The sequence below is a fragment of the Vicia villosa genome, linkage group LG1, assembly GCF_029867415.1.
Source record: "Vicia villosa cultivar HV-30 ecotype Madison, WI linkage group LG1, Vvil1.0, whole genome shotgun sequence".
In the NCBI taxonomy this organism is placed as follows: Eukaryota; Viridiplantae; Streptophyta; class Magnoliopsida; order Fabales; family Fabaceae; genus Vicia; species Vicia villosa.
Window position 1 is genome coordinate 26,916,732 of NC_081180.1, and position 24,800 is coordinate 26,941,531.

At 32.5% G+C, this 24,800-nt stretch overlaps 3 protein-coding genes across 3 annotated transcripts; 1 reads left to right on the top strand and 2 right to left on the bottom strand.

The window, feature by feature from the left end:
- Window positions 1-7,975: 7,975 nt before the first annotated feature.
- Window positions 7,976-8,956, top strand: LOC131597714 (F-box/kelch-repeat protein At3g06240-like). Its single transcript, XM_058870408.1, has one exon. The coding sequence runs from the start codon at window positions 7,976-7,978 to the stop codon at window positions 8,954-8,956; it is 981 nt and encodes a 326-aa protein (XP_058726391.1).
- Window positions 8,957-10,221: 1,265 nt separating this feature from the next.
- On the bottom strand, window positions 10,222-10,794 carry LOC131597782 (protein MAIN-LIKE 1-like). Its single transcript, XM_058870467.1, has 2 exons — window positions 10,417-10,794; window positions 10,222-10,323 (listed from the first exon to the last, which is right to left on the bottom strand). Exons 1-2 carry the CDS (start codon window positions 10,792-10,794, stop codon window positions 10,222-10,224), a joined length of 480 nt encoding a protein of 159 aa, XP_058726450.1.
- Window positions 10,795-10,825: 31 nt separating this feature from the next.
- On the bottom strand, window positions 10,826-11,445 carry LOC131597853 (uncharacterized). The gene is made up of 3 exons (XM_058870536.1): window positions 11,391-11,445; window positions 11,096-11,292; window positions 10,826-11,017 (listed from the first exon to the last, which is right to left on the bottom strand). Exons 1-3 carry the CDS (start codon window positions 11,443-11,445, stop codon window positions 10,826-10,828), a joined length of 444 nt encoding a protein of 147 aa, XP_058726519.1.
- Between the last annotated feature and the right edge of the window lie 13,355 nt (window positions 11,446-24,800).

The following is a 24,800-nucleotide window of genomic DNA, read 5'->3' on the forward strand; positions in this document are numbered from 1 at the left end:
CGCTGGGTTTTACCGACCATGTGACGCAACTCCACCGCCAAGACAAATCTTTGAGGGCATGGGGACCCGACTATTTGACAGCAACATACAAGAATACATGTCCAATGAGCGCATGGAGGGGCTAATCCGAGGACCGCCTACCCAGACACAACAAGAACAACCAAGGAATAGGGGGGGTCGTGGAGAAGTGGCTCGTCGAGATCCTTCCAACCGGATTCGAACAGTTCCAGATTGCGGAACTGGCGGTGAGAGGGGTCATGGTCCGGCGCCGGGTCGGAGGGGTCATGGTCGGAGGGGTCGTGAATAGCATAATATCCATGTTTTATTATTTATCTTTTTTGTACCGTATTTGTAATGTTTGAACTGTATGACCGTATTTCTAATGTTGTTTCTGCATTTCTTGTACTTGTAATGTTTGGAATGAATGACATGTGGTGTTTCATTATTTATTTAATTGTTAAAACAATTTTATTAATAAATAAAAAAACCAAAATATAACTTATTTATTTATGTTAAAAACCATTTTATTAATAAATAAAAAAAAATTAAAAAAAAATTAGTATATAAACAAGAAAAAAAAAACAAAAAAAAAAACAAAAAAAAAAAAAGAAAATGTGAGAAGGCGCCACCCTAGGTGGCTAGAAACAAAAAAAACAACATTGATGCCACCCTGGGTGGCGCATATGTTGTGACAATTTGGGGGTTGGCGCCACCTGAGGTGGCTCCTATGTGGAGACCACCTCTGAAACCTGGTCATACCGGTAATTTTTCCGAAAATATGGTTTTTGGTGTAAATAAATTATTAAACATGGTTATTTGGATTTTTTTTTTCACAAATTTGTATTTAGTCAATTACCTAAAAGGGCATCAATTAGTGTAAATGAAAAGTGAGTTCAAGGGTAATATAGGGTGTTTGGTGACATCTCTCATTCTTAGTTAGGTAGTTGATAAAGTACATGACATAAGAAATTCTTTCAATATCCCTATAATCACCAATTTGAGGGTGATATTCGGGGACATAGCGGTAATTGCATCTCCTTTAATAATTTAATTAATAGATAAATTTTTTCATCATTTAATAACCTTTCAATTGTCCATTTTCTTTTCCATCATTAATACTGTTGTGACAACTTTGTATTGGAATTGTGGAAAACTTCCATCATTAACGAATTTCTAGAGCCATTATCTTAGCCACCAAAACACTCTTTTTGAAAGAATCAATATGCAGCATGCGTCTTCATGAACCACCTTGGAACTGCAAAAAACAATTTAGCTTCTTCACCATCTTAGCCTTCTTCAAAACCCTTAAATTCTACTCTCATTAATCTATAAATTATGGAAAATAATTTCGACCCAGGTCCAAAGTTTTCTTCAATCATTCCTTCATTACGTTAATGCTGTTGTTCGTCGTGCTGTCCCTCCATCAATTTTTTTCATGTTTTTCTTACTAACTGCAACTGCATACATTCGATCTTCTGCATCTTAAATATTTGCAGCATGCTTGCACAATCATAGCAAACTCAAAACCGGATCTGAAGCAAACTCAACAAATAATCGTAGCAAAACCGGATCTGAAGCAAACTCAGCAAATAATCGTAGCAAAACCAGATCTGAAGCAAACTCAACAAATAATCGATTGGGATTCTCAGTTAGAAAGTTTATATTTTTTCACATTTTCTTTAGTCAATATATTCCTTCACCATTTTGAAATTAGATTTTGATTATTCTAATGACGACTTTCGCTAATCACTACCTGTTTTCAATCTGCGGTTTCTGAAAACATTTTAAGTCAGTAACCATATTTGATTTGCGCATGTTGATATTTTTTAATTTTTTTTTACCCTTATATTTATCGATTTAGATATTTTCATCATAAAAAGGTTGAATTTTGATACATTTTCTTATGTCAATAGATTGATTCACCATTATGAAATTAGTTATTGATTCTTCTAATGATAACTTTCACTCATCACTACCGATTTTCAATCCATGATTTCTGAAAACTGTTATACACCGGTAATAGTATGATTTTCACATGATAATATTTCCAAATTTATTTTACCCTTCTATTATGATTTTCACACGTTAATATTTTTGAATTTATTTTACCCTTCTATTTATTGTTTTAATTTACCCTTCTATTTATTGTTATTTCCATCACCAATTTCCCTTAAATCTTAACTTTTTTAACATTTGATTTGTGAAATAAAGTCTAAATCAATAGCTAAATTATACTGTTATTTTTTCAATAAACACCACCGATTACAAAATTTCTGCAAGTATGAATATCAATAATTAAGAATTTTAAAACGGGTTATTTTTAAATTTCTGCAATATTTTTTAACATTTTTTATATGATTTTTTATTGTAAAGTTGTATACTCAATTGAAGAAAAATGTCTTGCAAATTCGACTATATTAAGGATATCAATGATTCGATGGCGACATAACGTCTTGCTGCTCATATTCTTGATGTATGGATTGTCATTAATAGTAAAAGTGTTTAAAATGGGTGCAAATGTATCATACAGTTCATCATTTTTTTTAATCATTTATGACTTTAAGAAATGTTTACTTATAAGTGTAATTGTGTATGACCATTGATATCCAAAATGCATGAATGTTTGTAAATCCCACCTGTAAATGAGCACCTTTTGTTGGATTTATCAAAAAAGTAGTTTTGCTTTTATTTTTATTGTACTAAAAAATATTAATACTTTTTATTTTTTAGAAGGTTTTAGTATTATTTTGTGCCTTTTATATTTATTTATTGTTTCATTCCATATATGTTTTCAGGGCTAAAAATAAGTCTTTTCAAGGTGTATAAATAAGTCGCTTTAATTGTCTTTCCATTACTTTTATTTTATTGAAAATTGGTCATTTTAATTATGTTTTCATCACAAATATATTGCAAATTTTTACATTATACATTAACACGATTTATCATTAAGTATCCCAGGCACTAGCGTGAAATTTATGACCAAATTAATATATTATTTATTTTCTAAAAATATCTCAATGTATATAATTGATATGCATTATTTTGTATAACAATGACTATAATGGATCAATGTATATAATTGATATGCATTATTTTGTTTAACAATGGCTATAATTGATAGGTATTATTTCTATAAATATACCAAAAATAACTATGATCAGATTAATATTTTTTTCAAATTCATTTAAACCATGGAAATCTTTTGATGATTACACTATAGTTTTTTTTAATCCATATATGGTAACCTTTCAACTATCCATTTTTTTCCATCATTATTACACGCGAAAAACTTTTTTTGGAATTGTGCAATCTTCTTTGGAATACTGCAAAACCTCTTCCACGCTTCTTCTATATAATTATAACTATACATGATGTGATATCTAATGGTTTATTCAAAAATATTACAATGCAGACATCTGAATTGTGTTCATATGATAAATGTTTTTTTAATCTTATTTTAAAAAAAATTAAATTTAAATAAATTACTTTTTTATAATTATAGATCTATATATATATATATATATATATATATATATATATATATATATATATATATATATATATTTCTAAAACTTAAGAGATTCAAAAAAATTTAAGATTATAAAATCGTATCATTTGAATCATTAAAAATGTGTAAAATCAGATTAAATAATAATAAATGTTCTATATTTTTCTGACAATTTATTTTTAAAATTGAAAAAATCAAATGAATCAATAATAAATCTCCATATAAATATATAAAAAATTTTATGTGTGTTTATATTAAGGGAGCATAGTGCATATTTTAAAACCGTATTCTTAATTCTAAAATAATTGTCTTATTTGTAAAAGTATCTCTTCACATTTGAATTGGTCCCTTAAACTGACTTGATCCCATAATTTATATTTTAAAATAATTCATTTAACAATATTATTATTTTTTATAAGATAATGAATTAATTATTGAATATTTACTGTCATGATGTTTTGCCCAATTTATTATCTCAAAATCCTCCTTTTGTAGTCTAATTTGTTAATATCTTTCGCTTTTTAATTGTCCAATCTTAGGTAATAATGATGAGATTAAATTGCATAAGAAAATAGGTTGCAATAAATTCTTCCTTTTTCATTGCAAGTTATTCCACCCAGCCATTATCTATAGTAATGATGGCTATCCATAGTAATGATGGCCTATAGCGTGCATGTGTCACTAGCGTGGTAATAAACTCTTCATACAATGTTTAACTCTTCGTTATTCTTCCCATTAAATAAAACTATTTCTTTGTTTATTTTATTTTATATAAAAAACTTCTCTAAATATAATTTGAGTTGAGTATGTGGGCTAAACCGCCCTGTTTAACTCGGTCCACGTAAATCCATAAATTAATCGAATTTAGCTTTATTTATCTGCAATTATTAACATTTTCTAAGTAGCAACTAAGAGAAATTTGCATATAACGCAACACAAAATATTTATTCTACTTCTCTAACTATAATGGGTTAATTATGATAAATGCTAAATATAATTATAATATTTAATTTTAAAAATTAATTTATTATTTTAATTTAACTTGGATAATAATTAGAGCTAAGTATGCAAACCGACCCGTCCGTTTAACTCTATCGGCATAAATCCGCAAATTAAACGGTACAAATTAGTATGTTCACAATTATTAACAAGGTGTGATACGCGGTAACATTTCAAAAAATAGAATAAAATGTTCAAACATAAAATATTTATTCAAATTCTCTAACTATAATGGATTAATTACAATAAATACTAATTATAATAATCGTATTATAATTAATATTATAAGGTTAAAGATAGAACTGTATATTTCTTTATTCCTAAACTCCACGTACAAATACAAAAACAAAAAACTAATAATTTCAAACAAAAAATAAACCACATTGTGCGACGTGCGAACGTGTGAAATATAAAGTATTTAATTATCTAGGTTGTATAGTCTTTTTAACAATTGAAATAAATGGGTGAGATATTGATTAAATATTATTATAGGTTTCTTTTATATGTTTTTCATTATGAAATTATTTGCTCATAAGTTTTATATATGATTGTGAGAACAAAATGTATACGATAACAATTAAATTGACTCCTGAAAAAAAATTCAAGTTCATTTGAGGTTTTTTAATCCATATATCAAATTTCTATACTCATGTTGTCATGTTGTCATTATATTTGTGTTCTAAAATTTACATTCGAATATTTGATGTGTTTTTTAATCCATATTTTAAAAGTTTTGATTTTTTCAAAGATTTATTTTAATTTATTTATAATTAAAAATCAAAATTTAGTTAACAAATAACTTTATAAAATAAAATACAAGAATAATAAATCATTAAGGAATATTTAAAAAACATAAGAAATTAATTTATTCAGTACTGTAATATTTGAACATTTTTATAATGAATTTTTTATATATTAATTATAATTATAGACACTATTAAAGTATAATAAAGGATATTAAAAATTTCAATTATAAAAAATTGTTAGTAACTTTTTATGATAAAATGTTAACATTTATACTAAAGAAATTGCTACTAATATTTATTTTTTTATAATAAAAAAACATGATAAAATTATGATCGATAAATACATAAATTTCTTATGCAAAACATACATTTTCGACGGGCCAAAACTTCTTATAAAATTACATTTAACATGAGACAATTATGATTGATGAATACATAATTTCTTATATTTATTTATTATTTATAACATTGTGCTATCCGCGCGAACGCACGGGTAGATGACTACTCATGATAAATTTATAACGATATTGTATGATGCATGCGAACGCACGGATAAATGACTACTTTATTATTTTTTTTACTAAAGTATATAACTCTAAGTAGATTAAATTAATATTTATATGACAATTATTATTTCAAATGTTTTTTCATTTTAATTTGCGTATCTTTTATATATATTTATTAACAATCATTATATATTTATTTATTGCTTCATTAATCTAAACTACTAACAATAATACTATATAATTATACTAAATATAGTTTTATCTATAAATATTATTTATTTTTTTATGTTATTTTTTAAAATATATTAAGTATAATTAAAGATACTATTAAAGTATAATAAAATATATTAAAAACTTCCATTATCAAAAAAATGTTAGCAATTTTTTATGATAAAATTTAACATTTATACTAAAAAAATTGCTATTAATATATTTTTTTTACAAACAAAACATGATACAATTATGATGTATAAATACATAAATTTCTTATGAAAAACATACCTTTTTCGATTGACCGAAACTACTTATAAAATTACATTTAACATGAGACAATTATGATTGATGAATATATAATTTCTTATATAAAAAAAATTGTTATTCTTTTTGTATTTTATATACATTTTTAACCATCACTATTATATTAATTTACTATTTATAATGACATTGTATGAACCGTGTGAACGCACGGGTAAATGATTTCTTAATTATTTTCTCTATTTTTCTACTAAAATATACATTTTTCGACGGGACAAAGCTACTTAATGTGTATATATTTTATTTACATTTTTAACCATCATTATATTATATTTATTTACAACTGATAGATAAATACTTAATTATTTCCTTTATTTTTTATATGTACATATTAATCTATAACTGATATTTTTGAATAAATAAATCTATTAAATATATTGAAATTTTTATTTAAAATAAGTAAAAAGATTTCAAATGCTTATAATAACATAGGGGTATGAGTGACAATAAACAAAATTTGGACAAAAGAGTTTGGTACCTCTTACCAAATCAAATAAATATAATCACATATATTATATTTATTTATTATAATCACATATATTATATTTAGTTATTATTCATAATATTGTGCAATACGTGCGAACGCACGGGTAGATGACTACTCGTGATAGATTATAACTATATTGTATGATTTGTGCGAACACACGGGTAGATGACTACTTAATTATTTTATTTATTTTTTCTACTATATTATATATTTCTAACTAGATTAAATTAATATTTATTTGACAATTATAATTTCAAATGTTATTTATTTTTAATTTGTGTATCTTTTATATATATTCATTAACCATCATTATATATTTATTTATTGTTTATATCGACTTTGCGTGACCCGTGCGAACGCACGAGTCCATTACTAGTTGTATTATAATGGGTGCATTCAAAAGTTATCCATCTAAATGTTCTTCTACGATACCAAATGAGCAATGTATGATAATGACTGCACTCGAAAGATAACTTTTTAATATTGTTTTGAAGTTATTTTTTTAGTACAGTTTTTTAATTTTTAATGAGCAGGGCCGGCCCTGTGCATGTGCAGGAAGTGCTACAGCACAGGGCCCCCAATTTTAGGGACCCCAAATTTTTAAAAGGTCCAATCTTTTTCATAAATATTAAATGAAATAAATAAAATATTATAATAAGAATTCAATAAATCAAAAAATCTAATAAAAACTCAATACATATAAAAATTTAGATAGATCAAAACTCGATAATTTTAATTAAATATATTATTGATTAATGCATAAGTGTAATTTTTATGTGTTTTTTAATTATTATAATTATATTTATATTTTAAATTTGGGTCCATTTTCAAAATTAGAGTGGGGCCTCTGTGTTGATTGGGCCGACCCCGTTAATGAGTAAGATCAAACGAACATGTGTCGAAAGATAACTTTATAAGATTTGAAAGAAATTCATGAAGCTCAATAAAAATTATATAAAAAAGGTTTGTATACTTTAATTTAATTTACCACAAGAAAATTGTCAAATTTAATTTACCACAAGGAAGAGAATGTTAGTTTTGTGATGAAATGTTTCTGTGGGCTGTGTAAGTGGGCTGTTGGGTTGGAGCCCAATTCCTATTTCATCTTTCATCTGTAACCTAACCTAGTGGCGCCGCTACATTGGTAAAGTTGAGAAGAAATATTGCGAACAACATTTGTAAAAGAAGATCGATCATGTTTGTGCCTCACGAATTGATTATCCAAATCTTACTGAGATTGCCGGTAAAGTCTCTTATACGTTTCAAGTCTGTTTGTAAGTTGTGGTTTTCTCTTATTTCTCATGATCCTCACTTCGCTAATTCACATTTTCAACTTAACTCTGCAACACACACTCGTAGAATTCTATTAGTATCTTTTTCAACTCATGAATCTCTATCCATAGATTTTGAAGCATCGCTTGACGATGACAATGCTTCTTTTTTAAGTAACTACCTTTGGAATCCATCCACTGGACTTCATAAACAAATACCTTTATCTCCTTTTGGTTCCAATTTGGATGCTGAATATTTCTATGGTTTTGGGTACGACGATTCAACCGATGATTATTTGGTTGTTTCAATGTCTCGCATTGGTTCAGGAGATCCTCCATTACGCTTGGAGTACTTCTCATTGAAATCTAATACATGGAAACAAGTTGAGGGTCCTTACTTCCCTTATGGATTCCAGGAGAATGAGCCCAAAGGTGGATTTCTCTATAAGGGAGCTATTCATTGGGTGGCTTATCGTTATGATATACGAAGTTATGTTATTCTTGCATTTGATTTAATGGAAAGGAAACTTTCGTATATGCCTTTGTATTGTTATGGTAGTCCTTCCGATAGTGGTTTTTGGATAAATGGAGAATTTCTCAGTGTATATACTTGGAATTATGGTAATGATACACTTGAAATATGGGCGATGAAAGAATACAAAGTGAACTCCTCTTGGACTATGACTCTTGTTCTTCCTATTGATCTCTTTTTTCCATTGTGTTGTACTAAAAGTGATGATATTATTGGGAAAGACGGTGAAGATGGACTGGTGAAGTGCGATAAAAGTGGACAGCGTCTGGAGCAACATTCTTATCCTAATTACTATCTTAGATGCAATTTGACTATGTATATAGATTCTCTGCTTTCACTCCCTGGTGGTGATGGTGACAACCAGCAAGCTTAGAAAGATGACACAAACAAGAAGAATGCTTCACTATTTTCTTGATATTTATATTGAATTAGAGCATAGCTCCTACTGTAACAATGCAGGTTTCTCTAGTGGCTTTGTATGTAGAGTCTTGCATTCATGGTGAATTGATAAAGCTTAAGAAGATGACAGACGCAAACTAGAAGAATGATGTTCTGAATCATATGTTTGGATGCAATTGTAGGGTACTATGTCTTTGGTTGCATTTGTAATGAGCAAGTGTGCCACATGAGCTAATGTTTATATGTTGTTTGTATGATTCACTGTTATTTATGAATGTTTATATGTTGTTTGTATGATTCATTGTTATTTATGTATGTAGATGGGTTTTATTCTAATATATGTTTAGGTCAATGTTCATTGCTTGAAATTGTCTTATAAGGTTAATTATTATTCAGATGAATTTATGCATGTTAAACAAGATCACAACTACATGACTTTGACTCAAAGCAATTCATTAAAAAATTGATCATAATTACATATGTATTTGAAAGAAATAGAAGGTTTTATAGTTGCCCAAAAAGAGTGTACATTTGATTTTAACTTGACCTGTTTTTATCATATGATGAAAGGAAAACAGAAATTATCTAAACAGACATGTTTCTTATTAGGTGTCATTGACAAAATAAACAATTAGCCTAACTATTGTATACACTGATATATATTTATGTGGAGCAACCAAAGAGTTCCAATAAACTATTGAAGGTTTCCAAAAGAGCAAGGGTTGGTAATACAATTTCATGGAAATATTGACAAGATTGTTTGTACCAATTTCATGGAAATATTGACAAGATTGTCTGTATGATTCACCGTTATTTATTAATGTGTAAATGATTTGGGATTTGGGTTCTAATTTAAATTCTTCAAAAGCAGTAAAATCTGTCGGTGAAGAAAGTTTCAGGGCTTGCAAATTCAACTTATATAGATATAAAAATTTGAGAAAACTGAAAGTAGGACTTGTTTATTATTTTGAACCTTGAAGCATTTTTAGACTCTCCTGGCTGATGTTCAATTTTCATCCCATGAGATTCTTCATCAAACTAATGCAATTTTGAAGTTTTTTTTTTTATGTTAATTAGAGAGGATGATGCCATTTTTTGAATCAAATATGGAGCTCACTTAAAATTAAAAGGAAAACAAAAACTTCGGTAAGCAATTATCATTATCATTGAAGAATAAGGTCCACGACCACACCGAATCAATTATTATTGTTATTATTTGGATATAATAGTTATAATATATTAAATAAAATAAGGAATTGCAAAAATATAACTTGTAAATTGGAGGCGCTGCAACTCGGAAAAGAAAATTATACTCGTACCCTTACATTTATCCCAATACCCCTACAATTTTAAAAAAATTCCAATTTTGTCCTTTTTTACTTTTAACTTTTTTATTTTTTTATTTTTTTCCGCTAAGTATCTGTACAGAGTAACCAGTGCAGCTGCCCCCCAGCAATATCTTCCACAAGTACTCAAATCTCTAAACAATGGTAGATATTTTGCCTCGACAAGAGTAAAAGTCTTGTCGGCAAGAATAGTACAACCTAATAGCAACATCATGTAGGCTCTCAGAGCACCCGTAAAGTTATTTGCCGCTCTTTGTTGCTCAAAAATTTGCTTCAGCCAATCCAATTTATAGTAAGGACCCCTAACAGTAGAAGCCTCCGTAGTTGCATCACTCAGTGAAACACCAAACAACTCAACAGCTAGATGGATAGCATCATAATCAGTGACAACAACATCGGGGTCAACCAGCTCGCCCCTAATCGGTACATGAAGAAGACATGAAACATCATCTAGCGTGATGGTCATCTCGCCGAATGACATATGAAATGACGATGTTTCAGGATGCCATCTCTTCAACAAAAGCAGATAATAGATGTGTATCTACCCTGGCCAAACTAGTATGCTGCAAAGATGACAGACCAGATGCAACTAGCCAATCATTCATCTGCCTTGGGAGCATTGGCGGAACCCATCCTATTAATTTGCTGCCATGTGCAGCAACCTTTAAGGTTGGCTTTGGTCGTCTCTCCTGAAAATAATTTGTAATATATGTTAATATATAAGTACATGTAATTTAAAAAAAACATTTAAGAAAACATTTACGTACCTCGCCCAACCATAAATGATAGGCAACATGACTCTGATATCTAACCAATAAAGATGTATCAGTAGGTCCTCCGGGAAATGCCGGATGCTGCAGACCAACCTCGGGTGCAGCTCCCTGCTGTCCCTCGCCATCAGCCTCTCGACGTTGTCTTCCTCTTTGACGCATTTCGTCAATCGCACCTCCTCTTCTTCGAACCACTGAAAAATAAAAAAATAAAAGTTAACAATTAAATAAAATGTTATTAAAAATTAAATATAATATAAAAAAAAAACTAAAAACGAAAAAAAATAGGAACCGGAAATCCCAAGGGGGGTTATTGGGCTGAGGGAAACAAGAACCGGAAACCCCATCACTGGGTTATCCGGCTGGTAACGAAAGGAACCGGAAACCCCATCGCTGGGTTATCCGGCTGAGAATTTTTTTGGAAAAACTCACTATTTGCTTGAACTGAGAACCGGAACTGCAGAGACTGGGATATCCAGTTTTGGCTGAATTTTTTTTTCTTCTCTCCACTTCTAACGGAACAGTAAGAATGAGGGAAAAAGTTAAAAATTTTGGAATTTTTACTATTTATACAAGGGTAAATTTGTCCGAAAATTTTGTTTGTAGGGGTATTGGGATAAACGTAGGGGTATGGGGTATAATTTTCCTCGGAAAATAAGGTTGAAGCCCAATTCCTATTTCATCTCTAGTCCAACATGGAGGCGCTGCAACTCATAAAATTGACAAAAACATGTCTGAGTAGACCTTTTAGGATATGAGGACTAACTAACTAACATACCTCATACAATTTGTCTAATAAACTTTTTATAACGAGAATTATTTTTTTGTTTCTTTTTTGTTTTTAAAGAATATATTTACAACAAAAGTAGGAAAACCTGGGCATCAATTATACAGTGAAGGGTATAATCGATCTATGACTTAGAAAATTGAACAATTGAATTTGAGACGACGAAAGTGTATCAAAGTCAATTGAGAAATACTCAATGTAATACGGTGGGAGAACTCACTTTTGAAAATGTACGGATAGGAAGAGTCGTCACCGACTTTTATTTTATCCAATTGGAAAGGCAAAAAGAACAGGAAAGACCTTTGAAAGATTTTTGAGTTCGGGGGTAGGTTATACAAAGGGAAAGTGTAAGCACCCTTTGTATATATGGTTATCCATGAGCTCTTAATTGCTTAACTCACTTTTTGTTTGAATTGTTTGAAAAGAGTGTAGTGTGTGTTTAGAAAAGATTTTGAAGAAAAGACTTTAACTTGTAAATAAGTGTAGCCTTTGAAATCATTTTGGAAAGGAGGTGTGTAAAGTATTTTGAAGTATTGAGCAAGCAATTAAGAACTACCTACCTTAAGTTCGCCTTTCTTGTTATTTCAGTCTTTCGTTTAAAGGGGCTATCCATACCAATTGTTAGGCAGGTAGTCCTTTCATTGGATGTGATCGGGTCATCGAGGGTCATCGTTTGCCATAAGGTTATCTATACCATAAGAAGGGTAGGAAGTCCTATGAATTGATGAGAATAGTCATTAAGGCAACAAGTAAGGATACCTTAGCATTCGAAGGGACTATCATCATATAATCGAGGGACAAGATCATTTATCGTAGGCAACTCGAAGGGACTAGGATCTTTGTATGATGATTTTTATTCGTAGGCAGCAGGCTAAGGTATCCCTACATCCGAGGGACTTGACTATTTAATCGAAAGACAACATAAGAGAGATTACCTTAAAGGTGAGTGTGTGAAACAGAGTGATTGATTTGTTTAATCTTGAAAATTAGGGTTATTCTAGGTTGATTTTAGTCTTGCCATACAATCCTATTAGCCATACATCTAAACAGTTAATATCACAGTTAATATCAGCAGGAAAAGTAAAGGCAGAAAATAAAACCTACGCTATTACAAGGCTTCGGGGAGGGGGAATTACAAAACCAAAAACCAGGGGATGCGGAAATTAAAGGCAGAAACTAAATCCTAATTACTATTACAAAAAAAACCTTGCGACCGGGATGTGTTGATGTGCATAAGGTATATCCTTATGCACGGTGCATAAATACTAAAATATTGTTTATATTACTCTAAGTATTATACTTATTACTCAAAATAATATACAGATTACGCAAAATAGTATAAATATTACTCAAAACAATGAATACATTACTCAAAATAGTTAAAATTCGATATTACTCAGAATGGTGTAAATATTACTTAGAATAGTGTACTCATTACTCACAATTAATAATTACTGATAATTAATAGATGTGTACAAATAATGCTTATATTATTCATGGATTATGATATTATTACTCGTTTCTAACTAAAATGTTATTCGAAGTAATTTAAATATTACTCGTACGAGACTTATGCACCGTGCATAAGAATATACCTTATGCACATCAACCTGACCCCTTGCGACCTATACATTGATTTCTAGAATTTAAATAAACAATAAATAAATAAATAAACAAGTTTTACCACAAAGTCAAGAATTTGAAAGATGGATGAAGAATAAAAAAATGGGGTTAGGATTAAAGGTTGAAACCTAATGGTAAAACCTAAGGGTTAAAAACCTAATGGTTAAAAAGAAACCTAAGGGTTAAAAAGAAACCTAAGGGTTAACAAACCTAAGCTACAGTTAATGGGCAACATCTACCTAATACGTTTTCGAGGTTTTCTATGGTTTTTGAAGTTAAGGCTAAATCTAATTACAAACCTAAAATTAATTAATTAGCCTCAAAATAAACTAAATTAATTATTATCCTAATTAATTAAAAAACCCAAATTAAAAAACCTAATTAGTTTAATTATCCTATTAATTAAAAAAATAATTGATTTAATTAACCTAAAAAATTAATTCACTAATTTATTTTCCTAAATTACTAATCAAAACCTAATTTACTAATTGAAAATGTTAACATTTAAAAAGGCTTTTTTAAAAAAAAAGGTTTATGTAAGAAGAGAAAAATAAAAAAAAAGAAAGGCAATGAAAAAGAACTAAAATAAAAAGAATTAAAAGAAACTTGAAGGATTGGTTCAGATCCTAATGGTCTAGAAGGAGACTGAAATTTGAAGTTCCGCTTGAAAACATTCTACGCATAAGCATTACTAGTCGGCATGAGCATAGTCGTTGCATGGTTTAAACAAATTCAATGGGTTATAAGGAGATAAAATCTGGGGATCACCATATATACATACGCATCAGCATACATACATACATACGCATTAGCATTAGCATATACATACTAACTAGCACGCACATCAATCAACATATACATAAGCATAATCATTACGCATCCAAACCTGGTCTAAGAACCGGCATGTCACATCATTAGATCTTCGCTCATAAACTTGTGCGCGAGCATTATCTTCTTACATCAACAGGATACCGTAAACAAAACCCTCTTACACATATGACATTTACTTTACACATACAGACGGTTCATACATTTACATTGTACAAACGTCAGGGTCACATGCATATACAACTGTTATATGTACGTGTGCAACATTTATACAAACATTTTACACACTACGTTTTACACACCATGCTCTACACGCTACGCTTCATACGTGCTACGCTTCATACACACTACGCTATGCACGCTACATTCAGAGCATACACAATGTACAACACCAAGTTACTGGTCCTTATACTTCTGAATTCTACGTATATGTCCATAGATTTATGAAGATGATATTGCTAGTGTAATACGGTGAACTGACTTTAATTTGAAAATGTTGCGGATAGCATGAGTCGCCACCGACTTTTATTTTATCCAATTGGAAAGGCAAAAAGAACAGGAAAGACCTTTGAAAGATTTTGAGTTCGGGGGTAGATTATACAAAGGGAAGGTGTAAAGCACCCTTTGCATCCATGGTTATCCATGGGCTCTTAATTGCTTAGCTCACTTGTTTGTTTAGAAAAGTTTGAAGTGTCGTGTGTGAATAGTAAAAAGATTTCGTTAAGGACTTTAGCTTGTAAATAAGCGTAGCCTTGTTTGAAAGTATTTGAAGAGGAGGTGTGAAAAGCATTTGATTTTTGATTTGAATGGAGCAAGCAATTAAGAACTACCTACCCTAAATTTGTCTTTCTTGTTCTTTAAGTCTTTCGGGTGAAAGGGTCTATCCATACCATGAGAGGGCAGGAAGTCTTTCAATTGGATGTGCGGGTCATCGAAGGGTCATCGAGAAAAGTATCCTTCTCTATAAGACTGTCCCTTGCCATAAAGAGGGCAGGTAGTCTAAGGGGAGGACATAATAGTCATTTAGGCAACAGTAAGGATACCTTAGCATTCGAAGGGACTATCACCATTTATCGAGGCAACATCGAGAGACGAGATCATTTTATTAGTAGGCAACTCGAAGGGACTATGATCTTTTATTCCGAGGGACTATGATGATTTGAATTTGCAGGCAGCATATGCTAAGGTATCCCTATATCCGAGGGACTTGACTATTTGATCGAGAAGGCAACATGCAACAAGAGGGGTACCCTAAAGGTGAGTGTGTGCATCAATCATGTGGTTATATTCGATTATATTTATCTTGAATTAGGTGAGCTATCATCCAGTTAATTAATCTTGTTACTCCCTATTTTACTAACCACACAGTTTAATAGTATACAAAAATTTAAAGTGCGGAAATTAAATCCTACGCTATTACATGGCTTCGGGATTAGGGGGTACATAACCAAAAATCGGGGGAGTGCGGAAAATTAAAATCCTAATTAAAACTATTACATAAAAAAATAATTAACAACCTATACAACCTCTAGAATTTAAATAAATGATAAGAAAATAATTGAATCGAAGGCGGGATTTGAACGATCATGCGACATTCAAGAGTTTTTGAGATGAGAAGAGAATCGAAAGAAATTTGGAATTGAAAAAGTTAAGGTTAATAAGATTTAAGTAAAACATAAATTAATTATTAAATTCGAAATCAACCTAATTCAAAATTAATCACTTAATAAATTAAATATCTAATTAAGTTAAATATATACACAACAAGAATTAATTAACTAAACCTACGTCTAATTATTTTTAACCAAGAAACCTAAACAAAGAAAAAACTATTCTAGTTGTTTTTATGATTAATTAAAATAATTGTAAAAATTAATTTGGTATATTAAAAAAAACCTAATTCTAAATTAGTAGGTTAATCATGTGTTAGTAGTGATTAAGAAAAAACTTAATGGGAAAATAAAAGGTTAGTTAAAAAAGAAACAAAATAAAATAGAGAGAAAAGAAAAAAAGAAAAAGAGGTGCTGGAATCAAATACACTGAGTTCCTGAGAGTGTATCATAGAGCTCGTTTCCTGGACCTTGGATCTGGTTTTGATGAGAAATCAACGATTAGCAACTGGCGGTGCACCGTGATCCTTCCTGAGGTGATAGCGTTGGATTTGCAAACAAGTTTAGTTAAAAACAAAACATCCTGGGTCGGATTCGAACCCAGGTCATTAAAGCTGCCACCTTTCTTCATTTGCCAAACAAGTTTAGTTAAAAACAAAACATCCTGGGTCGGATTCGAACCCAGGTCATTAAAGCTGCCACCTTTCTTCATTTGCCAATCAAGCTACGTTAATGACTCATATGAATAATGATTAAGAATGGTTAAATATAAAACTCAAATGTAATTTGAAAAAGTCAAAAGATTCAGATCGGGCCCCACGCATTCAACACAGCGACCAATAAGAATGAGAGAGAGATTTGACATATTTGACTAACCAATGAGAAGTGGAGAGAGGGGAAGATACCTTCGGTTAACCAATAGCGATGCGCCGTTTTGCCACGCGTGTAGGTCAAGGATTCAACAATCACTGTTCATCTTCTTCTTCGCAAGTCCTGCGGATTTAGCCGCCATATTTGCTGCGGATTCTCTCGCGATTTCTCCTTCGAATTATTATGCATTCATGCAACCTGCAAAAGTCGACCTGAACAAACAAAAGAAAAATCCATGTCGACTTACAATTCTCCCCTGAACATGAATATGGGGTCCGTTTGAACTGAAAGCTCCTGGAAACATGAACCCGATGGAAGGACCTTGGTTTGCCCTAACAATGGTGAAGGCTTCTCCACGCGTTATGACTACCATGTAAAACGTCAGCCATGCTCGAATGGTTCCCATGAATCGATTTGATACGTTGGCAGTGATTAAAAACACGTAGAATCATAGATTTGAGACTTACCTTTACTTACCAACGAAGTGTAATCGAAGCCATGATTCTGATGCTCTTTTGGCTTGAGTGAGGACTTGATTCAAGTCCTAAGAATCTTAGGAGTATGGATGGATCGCCTGGGTGGGTTGAAATTCACTGAAAAAAATATTGCTCGTGTCCTAGTTTTTTTACGTGAGTTTCTTGAAAGTTTTCCCTAGGTTTTTGAGAGCTTTTTGGAGGCTGCCCCTCGTCCCCCATCTTGCAGCATGTTACATCTATTTATAAGAGTGCACTAGGGTTTTTTAAACCTATATCAAATCTCCCATATTTTTATATTGAAATTTGATTTTCAAAGGACATGGAAGCCTTCCTTTTTTGGCCAATCATACCTTAATCACGAATCCAATAATATATATTTGATATTTGGATCACTTGACATGGCCATAAAATAAATCTCATGATTAAATTTAATTACTTCATATTTTATTTGATTTATTAATATTTAAAATGAATCAAATTCACATAAATAAAAATAAATGTCATAAAAATGAAACAATTGGCCTAAGAGTGTTTATTCAGCCCATGGACACATTTAGAATCAAGAAACCTTGGCCCATTAGTCAAAAATTGAAATTTTGCCAATTAGGGTTTTGCCATTTCCTTGAAAATTGACCAACTTCTAAGCCTCGTATCTCCTTCACTACTGATCATATGAAAGTGTTCTTGGAATTTTTAGAAAGCTCAAAGAGTCCTCTAAAGGCTCCTTTTGGTTTCATCTCAATTGAGTCTACCATGTCCAAGTTATGAGCTTTGAGGAAAAATGGCTTTTTCGCGATCCTTTAGAGGGACCTGTAATGTATTGGCTTATATCTTCCAAATGAAGAAATTTTGGACCTGGAATGTGAGAGACAAAGTTGTAGAGAATTCAATTTCCTTCAAGATGAGCTTTGGATGGGCAATTTTTGATGTTCCATGTGAAAGTTATGGCCGGTCAAAGTTCAGTCGACTTTCTTCTAGAAAACCCTAATTTAGGAACTTTAGGTTTTATTGATTTCTGAACTTTCCTTGATGAATCATGATCAATACTTGATCAAATGATGAATGACACTTCATAATGATGATGTTGACCAAAAATCAGAAGTTTTGACTGTGGTTTGACCATAGTTTGACTTTTAGGTCAACTAGTCGATTATTGATCGTTCGGGCCCTTGAGTGAGCAATCTTTTGAGTCAGGGCTTGAAACTTCCCATGGAGATAATTTTGAAACATCATAGCCATATGAGATGTATTTGAGCCTTTGATTCATTGACTTTCTTCAGAGAAAGCAAAACCCTAGTTCATGAGCTTATTATTTAGGAGAGTGTGCATCCACTTAGACCTTGAGTTGTTGATACTTGGATGAGTTTGAGTATAAAAATGTGGTGGGCAAATTTTGGGGTATGACAGATAGTACTATAGCCGGTGAATCTTTTTATACAGATGAGCTTGCTAGCACTATAGCAGGTGAAACTTTTTATGCATATGAGCTTGCTAGCACTATATTAGGTGAATCTTTCTAAGTAGATGACCTTGCTAGCACTATAGCAGGTAAATCTTTTTATGCAGATAAGATTGCTAGTACTATAGCAGGTAAATCTTTTACGCAGGTGATCTTGCTAGCACTATAGCAGGTAAATCTTTTTATGTAGATAAGCTTGCTAGCACTATAGCAAGTGAATCTTTCTACGCAGACGATCTTGCTAGCACTATAGCAATAAAGTCTTTTTATGCAGGATGCACGAAAGCTTGCTAGAACAATAGCAGGTGAATCTTTATGTAGGTAAACTTGTCAGAACCATGGCAAGTAATCCCTTTTACGCAGGTGAATTTTCTAGAACCATAGCAAGTGAATCCTTTTACGCAGGTGAATTTGTTAGAATCATAGCAAGTGAATCCTTTATGCAGGTAAACTTGTCAGAACCATGGCAAGTAATCCCTTTTACGCAGGTGAATTTGCTAGAACCATAGCAAGTGAATCCTTTTACCCAGGTGAATTTGCTAGAACCATAGCAAGTGAATCCTTTTACACAGGTGAATTTTCTAGAACCATAGCAAGTGAATCCTTTTACGCAGGTGAATTTGCTAGAACCATAGCAAGTGAATCCTTTTACGCAGGTAAATTTGCTAGAACCATAGCAAATGAATCCTTTTACGCATGTAAATTTGCTAGAACCATAGCAAGTGAATCCTTTTACGCAGGTAAATTTGCTAGAACCATAGCAAGTGAATCCTTTTACGCAGGTGAATTCGCTAGAACCATAGCAAGTGAATCCTTTTACGCAGGTGAATTCGCTAGAACCATAGCAAGTGAATCCTTTTACGCAGGTAAACTTGCTAGAACTATAGCAGGTGAATCCCTTCTACACAACAAACTGAGAGCCCTCGCTTTTGATAGCTACGTTTATTCATCATGTTGGTACCTCAGTAGTGATCTCCTTCAAATCTTCACGCTAATTAATATCATCCCTGTCAATGAATAGGGATTTATTTTCCCCGATCAGAGATGGTTATACGGAATTACTAATGCGCTTCATGTAACACCCATAATTTCAGTTTATTAATTTAATTTGGATTTAAATTAAATAATTGGAATTTTGGAATTTTAAATTGGATTTAATTGGAAAATGATGGAATATGAGATATTGGGCTTATGGTGTGGTGATAGTAAAAGGGGGGTGCTAACTAGTTAGGCCTTTTACTAAGTTGTGGTTAATTTATTTTATTTTATTTTTCATAAAATAAGAAAAGGGAACCATTTGGGGAAAAAAAAAAAGAAGAACACGTGAAAAGAGCAAGAGGAGAGGCAGAGGCAAGAACGTGAAACCGGAAGGAGAGCATTCAAGAGATTCATCGAGGTAAGGGGGGACTCTTCCTTTTAGTATCTCTTATGTGGTCTTAGGTGATGGGTAGATTGATGTATGGTTTGGTTCAATTAGATATTGGGATTATTAGGTTAGGGTATTCTAATTGGATTGAATTGATGATAATTGTGTGAAATAGTTGGTTAATAATGAGTTTGGATGATATTTTATAGTGTATAATTGAATATATGATGATTGTATGCCTGTATGTGATGTCTGGAATCGTTTTTGGGTGAAAGGGGAGTGAAATCGCAGGGTCTGTCGCAGACTTGGGGTTTGCTGAAATCGCAGGTCCGCTGAGCGGAGGGGGGTCCGCTGAGCGGAGGTCCCAACATGGGTTGCTTCTGTTTGACGTCGCTTGAGGTCCTATGAGCGGGGGTCTGAAGGATTTCGCTTCTGCCTTGCTCCGTTGAGCGAACCTTGCTGTGTGTGAATTTTTCCAAACTTCAAAATAATGTATCTTTTGATTCGTGAATCATTTCTTAGTGCCGTTTTGGGCGTCGTGCAAGTAATTAAATGTTTTATGTGATGAATGACGAATATTGACATTAGCCGACTTTATTTCTTTAAAACCCGATTTAATTACTTGATAAGAATTGAACATTGTGTGCATATGAGATAGGTGTGACAATGTGTTTGATGTGATGATGAATTGGTGTGATTTGTTATTATGATTGTGATGGATGCATGATTATTTGAATGATGTTGAAAACATGTACATACTTATTCGGTGATGTGGTGTTGAGATGAGTTGCTCATCGTGATTTAGTGTGTTTTAAGTATGTTATATGTGTTTCATTCATTCATATGCATTGATGTTGGATCCCGGTGAGGTTTGGATCGTTGGTGGACATATTAATAATGGATGTGAATCTGAGTATGTATAATTGGGTGAACGGTATATTATGATGCTTGTTGCTTATGAATTGCATAATATTTACTAATTGAGAATGAGACTCACCCTTACATGTTGTCATTTTCAAATTGAGGAGTAGCGGCATTAGTTCTTGGTGAGGATGACTCATAGAGTTTATCCGTTTATGTTGGGTCGTGTCGGTCATGCTCTGATCTGTAACACTGGGGAACGATAGTTATAGAGTTTTTATGAAACTATCCATTTTCTTTGATGTTGAATTATGATTCCATTTGGTTGTATTTGATGATGTTTAGTATTCCGCTGTGATAAACATGATTATGTTTTGGTGAACCGTTTCCTAATGAAGCATGACTTTGACCTTGGTTGATTTATTTATTTTGAATAATTGTGGCACCCTTGTGCATATGTTTTTACTCTGATTAATTATTAAAATTGCCGCGGGGTTTAGAAGGGTGTTACACTTCAACCACATAGTGGTGTCCATACATCATCCAACTAGCTCATGCATACATTGTTCATAACACATATATAACATACAAGATTCTCATTTATTTTGAGAATCTCATTACATAACATATGCATCATGACATTGCATAAAATTAATGTTGCCTTTTCAGGTCATTCCACGATCAAATGAATACTATCATCTAAGATATAATGCAAGACAATCAAGACAACGATTTAATCCTGACACTCATTCAAGACAAATGCAAACCTGATGCTTAATTCTGAGTAATTATCCGAAGATAGTTCACAAATGATCTAAGACACTCATCGTCCTTTCTAGGAGCCTCTTCAGATATAGCAAGAAAATTATGCGGATAAGCTTGCTAGTACTATAGCAAGCAAATCTTTCTACACAGGTAGACTTGCTAGAACTATAGCAAGCAAGTCCTTATTACACAGGTAACCTGGCAAGCATTATAGCAAGAGAGTCTTGTACGCAGGTAAGCTTGCTAGAACCATAACAGGTGATCCCTTTTTATGCAGGTAAGCTTGTTAGAACCATAGCAGGTAATCCCTTTCCCATCCAGGATATATGCAAGGGCTTACTAGAACTATTAAGTAAATCCTTCCTTTTATACAAACTGCGAAAGCTTGCTAGAACTATAGTAAGTAATTCCTTCCTTATACACAAACTGTGGAAGCTTGCTAGCACTATAGCAAGTGGACCATTTTTCACACAGCGAACTGTGAGTCCTTGCTATGTAAGTCTCAGGCTTTAGAAGGACGTTCCTTCTTTCACACTCAAGTATAAGGTAAATTCAAGGGTCTTCCATTATTTAATCACTCTTAGATCCGAAGAGCGTGAGACCTGCGTATTCTCACGCCATTCAATCCTGGATGGCATCTTTAAGCCCATCTTCGGAAAAATCCATGCATCATCAAGGACAAATTTCTTGGTATTCTAGTGTTCAATCCTCTTCCACCTTCAGATTCCAACATGCATACAAGCCAATCTACATCCTCAGGTTTAAGAAGATTGAACAGGGGCAGCTGTCATACCCCAAAGTTTTCCCACCACATTTTCATACTCAAGCTCATTTGAATATCAAAGGCTCAAGGGTTAACTCAAGGCACACTCTCCTAATAAAGGACCTCCTGAACTAGGGTTTTGCATTCTCTTAAGAAAATTGGTGAAACAAGGTCTCCAATGGATTTCATATGGCTTATTAGGCTTCAAATCATCCCCATGGCAAAATTCAAGCTTCAGTCAAAAGCCCAGAAAGTCAACAGTCGACTAGTTTGACCTAAAAGTCAACTGTGGTCAAAGTACAATCAAAATTCCTGATTCTTGGTCAACATCAACATTTTGAAGTAAAATTCATCATTTGATCAAGGGTTGATCATGATTCATCAAGAAAAGCTCAGAAATCAATAAAATTCAAAGTTTCTAAATTAGGGTTTTTGAGTTAAAAGTCAACTGAACTTTGACCAGTTATATCTTTCACATGGAATCTCAGAAATTTCCCAACCAAAGCCTATCTTGAAGTAAATTTAATTCTCTACAACTTTGTCTCTCTAATGCTAAGGCCAACAATGCTTCATTTGAGAGATATGTGTTAGAACAAGATTTGTTCTGATCAATATTCTTAGTTTTGATGATAACAAGGATATGAATTTTGTGTGAGATAATGTGGTACTCTAATACATTGCAATTTCCCTTTCAGGAAATATATAAAGAGTATGCACAAATCAGCGCTCAGAAGCTTTGTCTCAGAAGGTTCAGCATGCAACATCAGAACATGGTCTGGCAAGACATCAGAAGATGGTCAAGGCAGAATCAGAACATGGGTCTATGAAAGCATCAGAAGAACTTGAGATCAGAAGCAGAAGCACTGAAGTTCTCATGGTATCACGCTCAGAAGCACTTCAAGGTCAGAAGACAAGAAGATGCTATGCACCAAGCTGTTTGACTCTGATGATATTCAAACGTTGTATACACAAACATCAGATCAGAAGAAAGTACAGGTGGCAGGCTACGCTGACTGACAAAAGGAACGTTGGAAGCTATTAAAGGCAACGTCATTAGACACAGCGTGAATAAGGGTCGAGGTAGTTGACAAAAGCGTGAAACATTAAATGCAATGCTGTACGGAACACGCAAAACATTAAATGCTCCCAACGGTCATCTTCTCAAGTGCCTATAAGTATGAAGTTCTGATGAGAAGCAAGGTTGACGATTTGCTAACAATTAACTTGCTGAAACGCTGATCAAATTCAAAGCTCAGAAACTTCATCTTCATCAAAGCTCACTACATTGCTGTTGTAATATATTAGTGAGGTTAAGCTTAAACGTTAAGAGAAATATCACTATTGTGATTATAGCTTTTCAGAAGCATTTGTAATACTCTTAGAATTGATTACATTAATTGTAAGTAACTAGAGTGATCAAGTGTTGATCAGGATACTCTAGGAAGTCTTAGCTTGTGTCTAAGCAGTTGTATTTAGAGTGATCACGTGGTGGTCAGGATACTCTAAGAAAGTCTTAGCTTGTGTCTAAGCATTTGTTCCTAGAGTGATCAGGTTGTGATCAGGATACTCTAGAAGACTTAGTCGTGGGCTAAGTGGAAAACCATTGTAATCTGTTACGATTAGTGGATTAAATCCTCAGGTGAGGTAAATCACTCCGTGGGGGTGGACTGGAGTAGTTTAGTTAACAACGAACCAGGATAAAAATAACTGTGCAAATTGCTTTTATCGTTCAAGTTTTTAGACTACACTTATTCAAACCCCCCTTTCTAAGTGTTTTTCTATCCTTCAATTGGCATCAGAGCACCGGTTCTAAGGTGCAAGCACTTAACCGTGTTTAGAAAATATTCAGGAAGAGAAAAACGCTTCAGTAAAAGATGGCTGGTGAAATTTCAACAAATACATATGCATCTACATCTGGCTCTGCTGAGCAATACAATGGTAACAATGGTTATACTAGACCACCAGTATTTGATGGTGAAAACTTTGAATATTGGAAAGATAAACTGGAAAGTTACTTTCTTGGTCTAGATGGTGAACTATGGGATATTCTGATGGATGGTTACAAACATCCAGTGAAAGCTAGTGGCGTAAAGCTTACGAGGCAAGAAATGGATGATGATCAGAAGAAGCATTTCAAGAATCATCATAAATGTAGGACTGTTTTGCTGAATGCTATCTCTCATGCTGAGTATGAGAAGATATCTAACAGGGAAACTGACTATGATATAAATGAGTCATTGAAAATGACCCATGAGGGAAATGCTCAAGTCAAGGAGACTAAAGCTCTTGCTCTA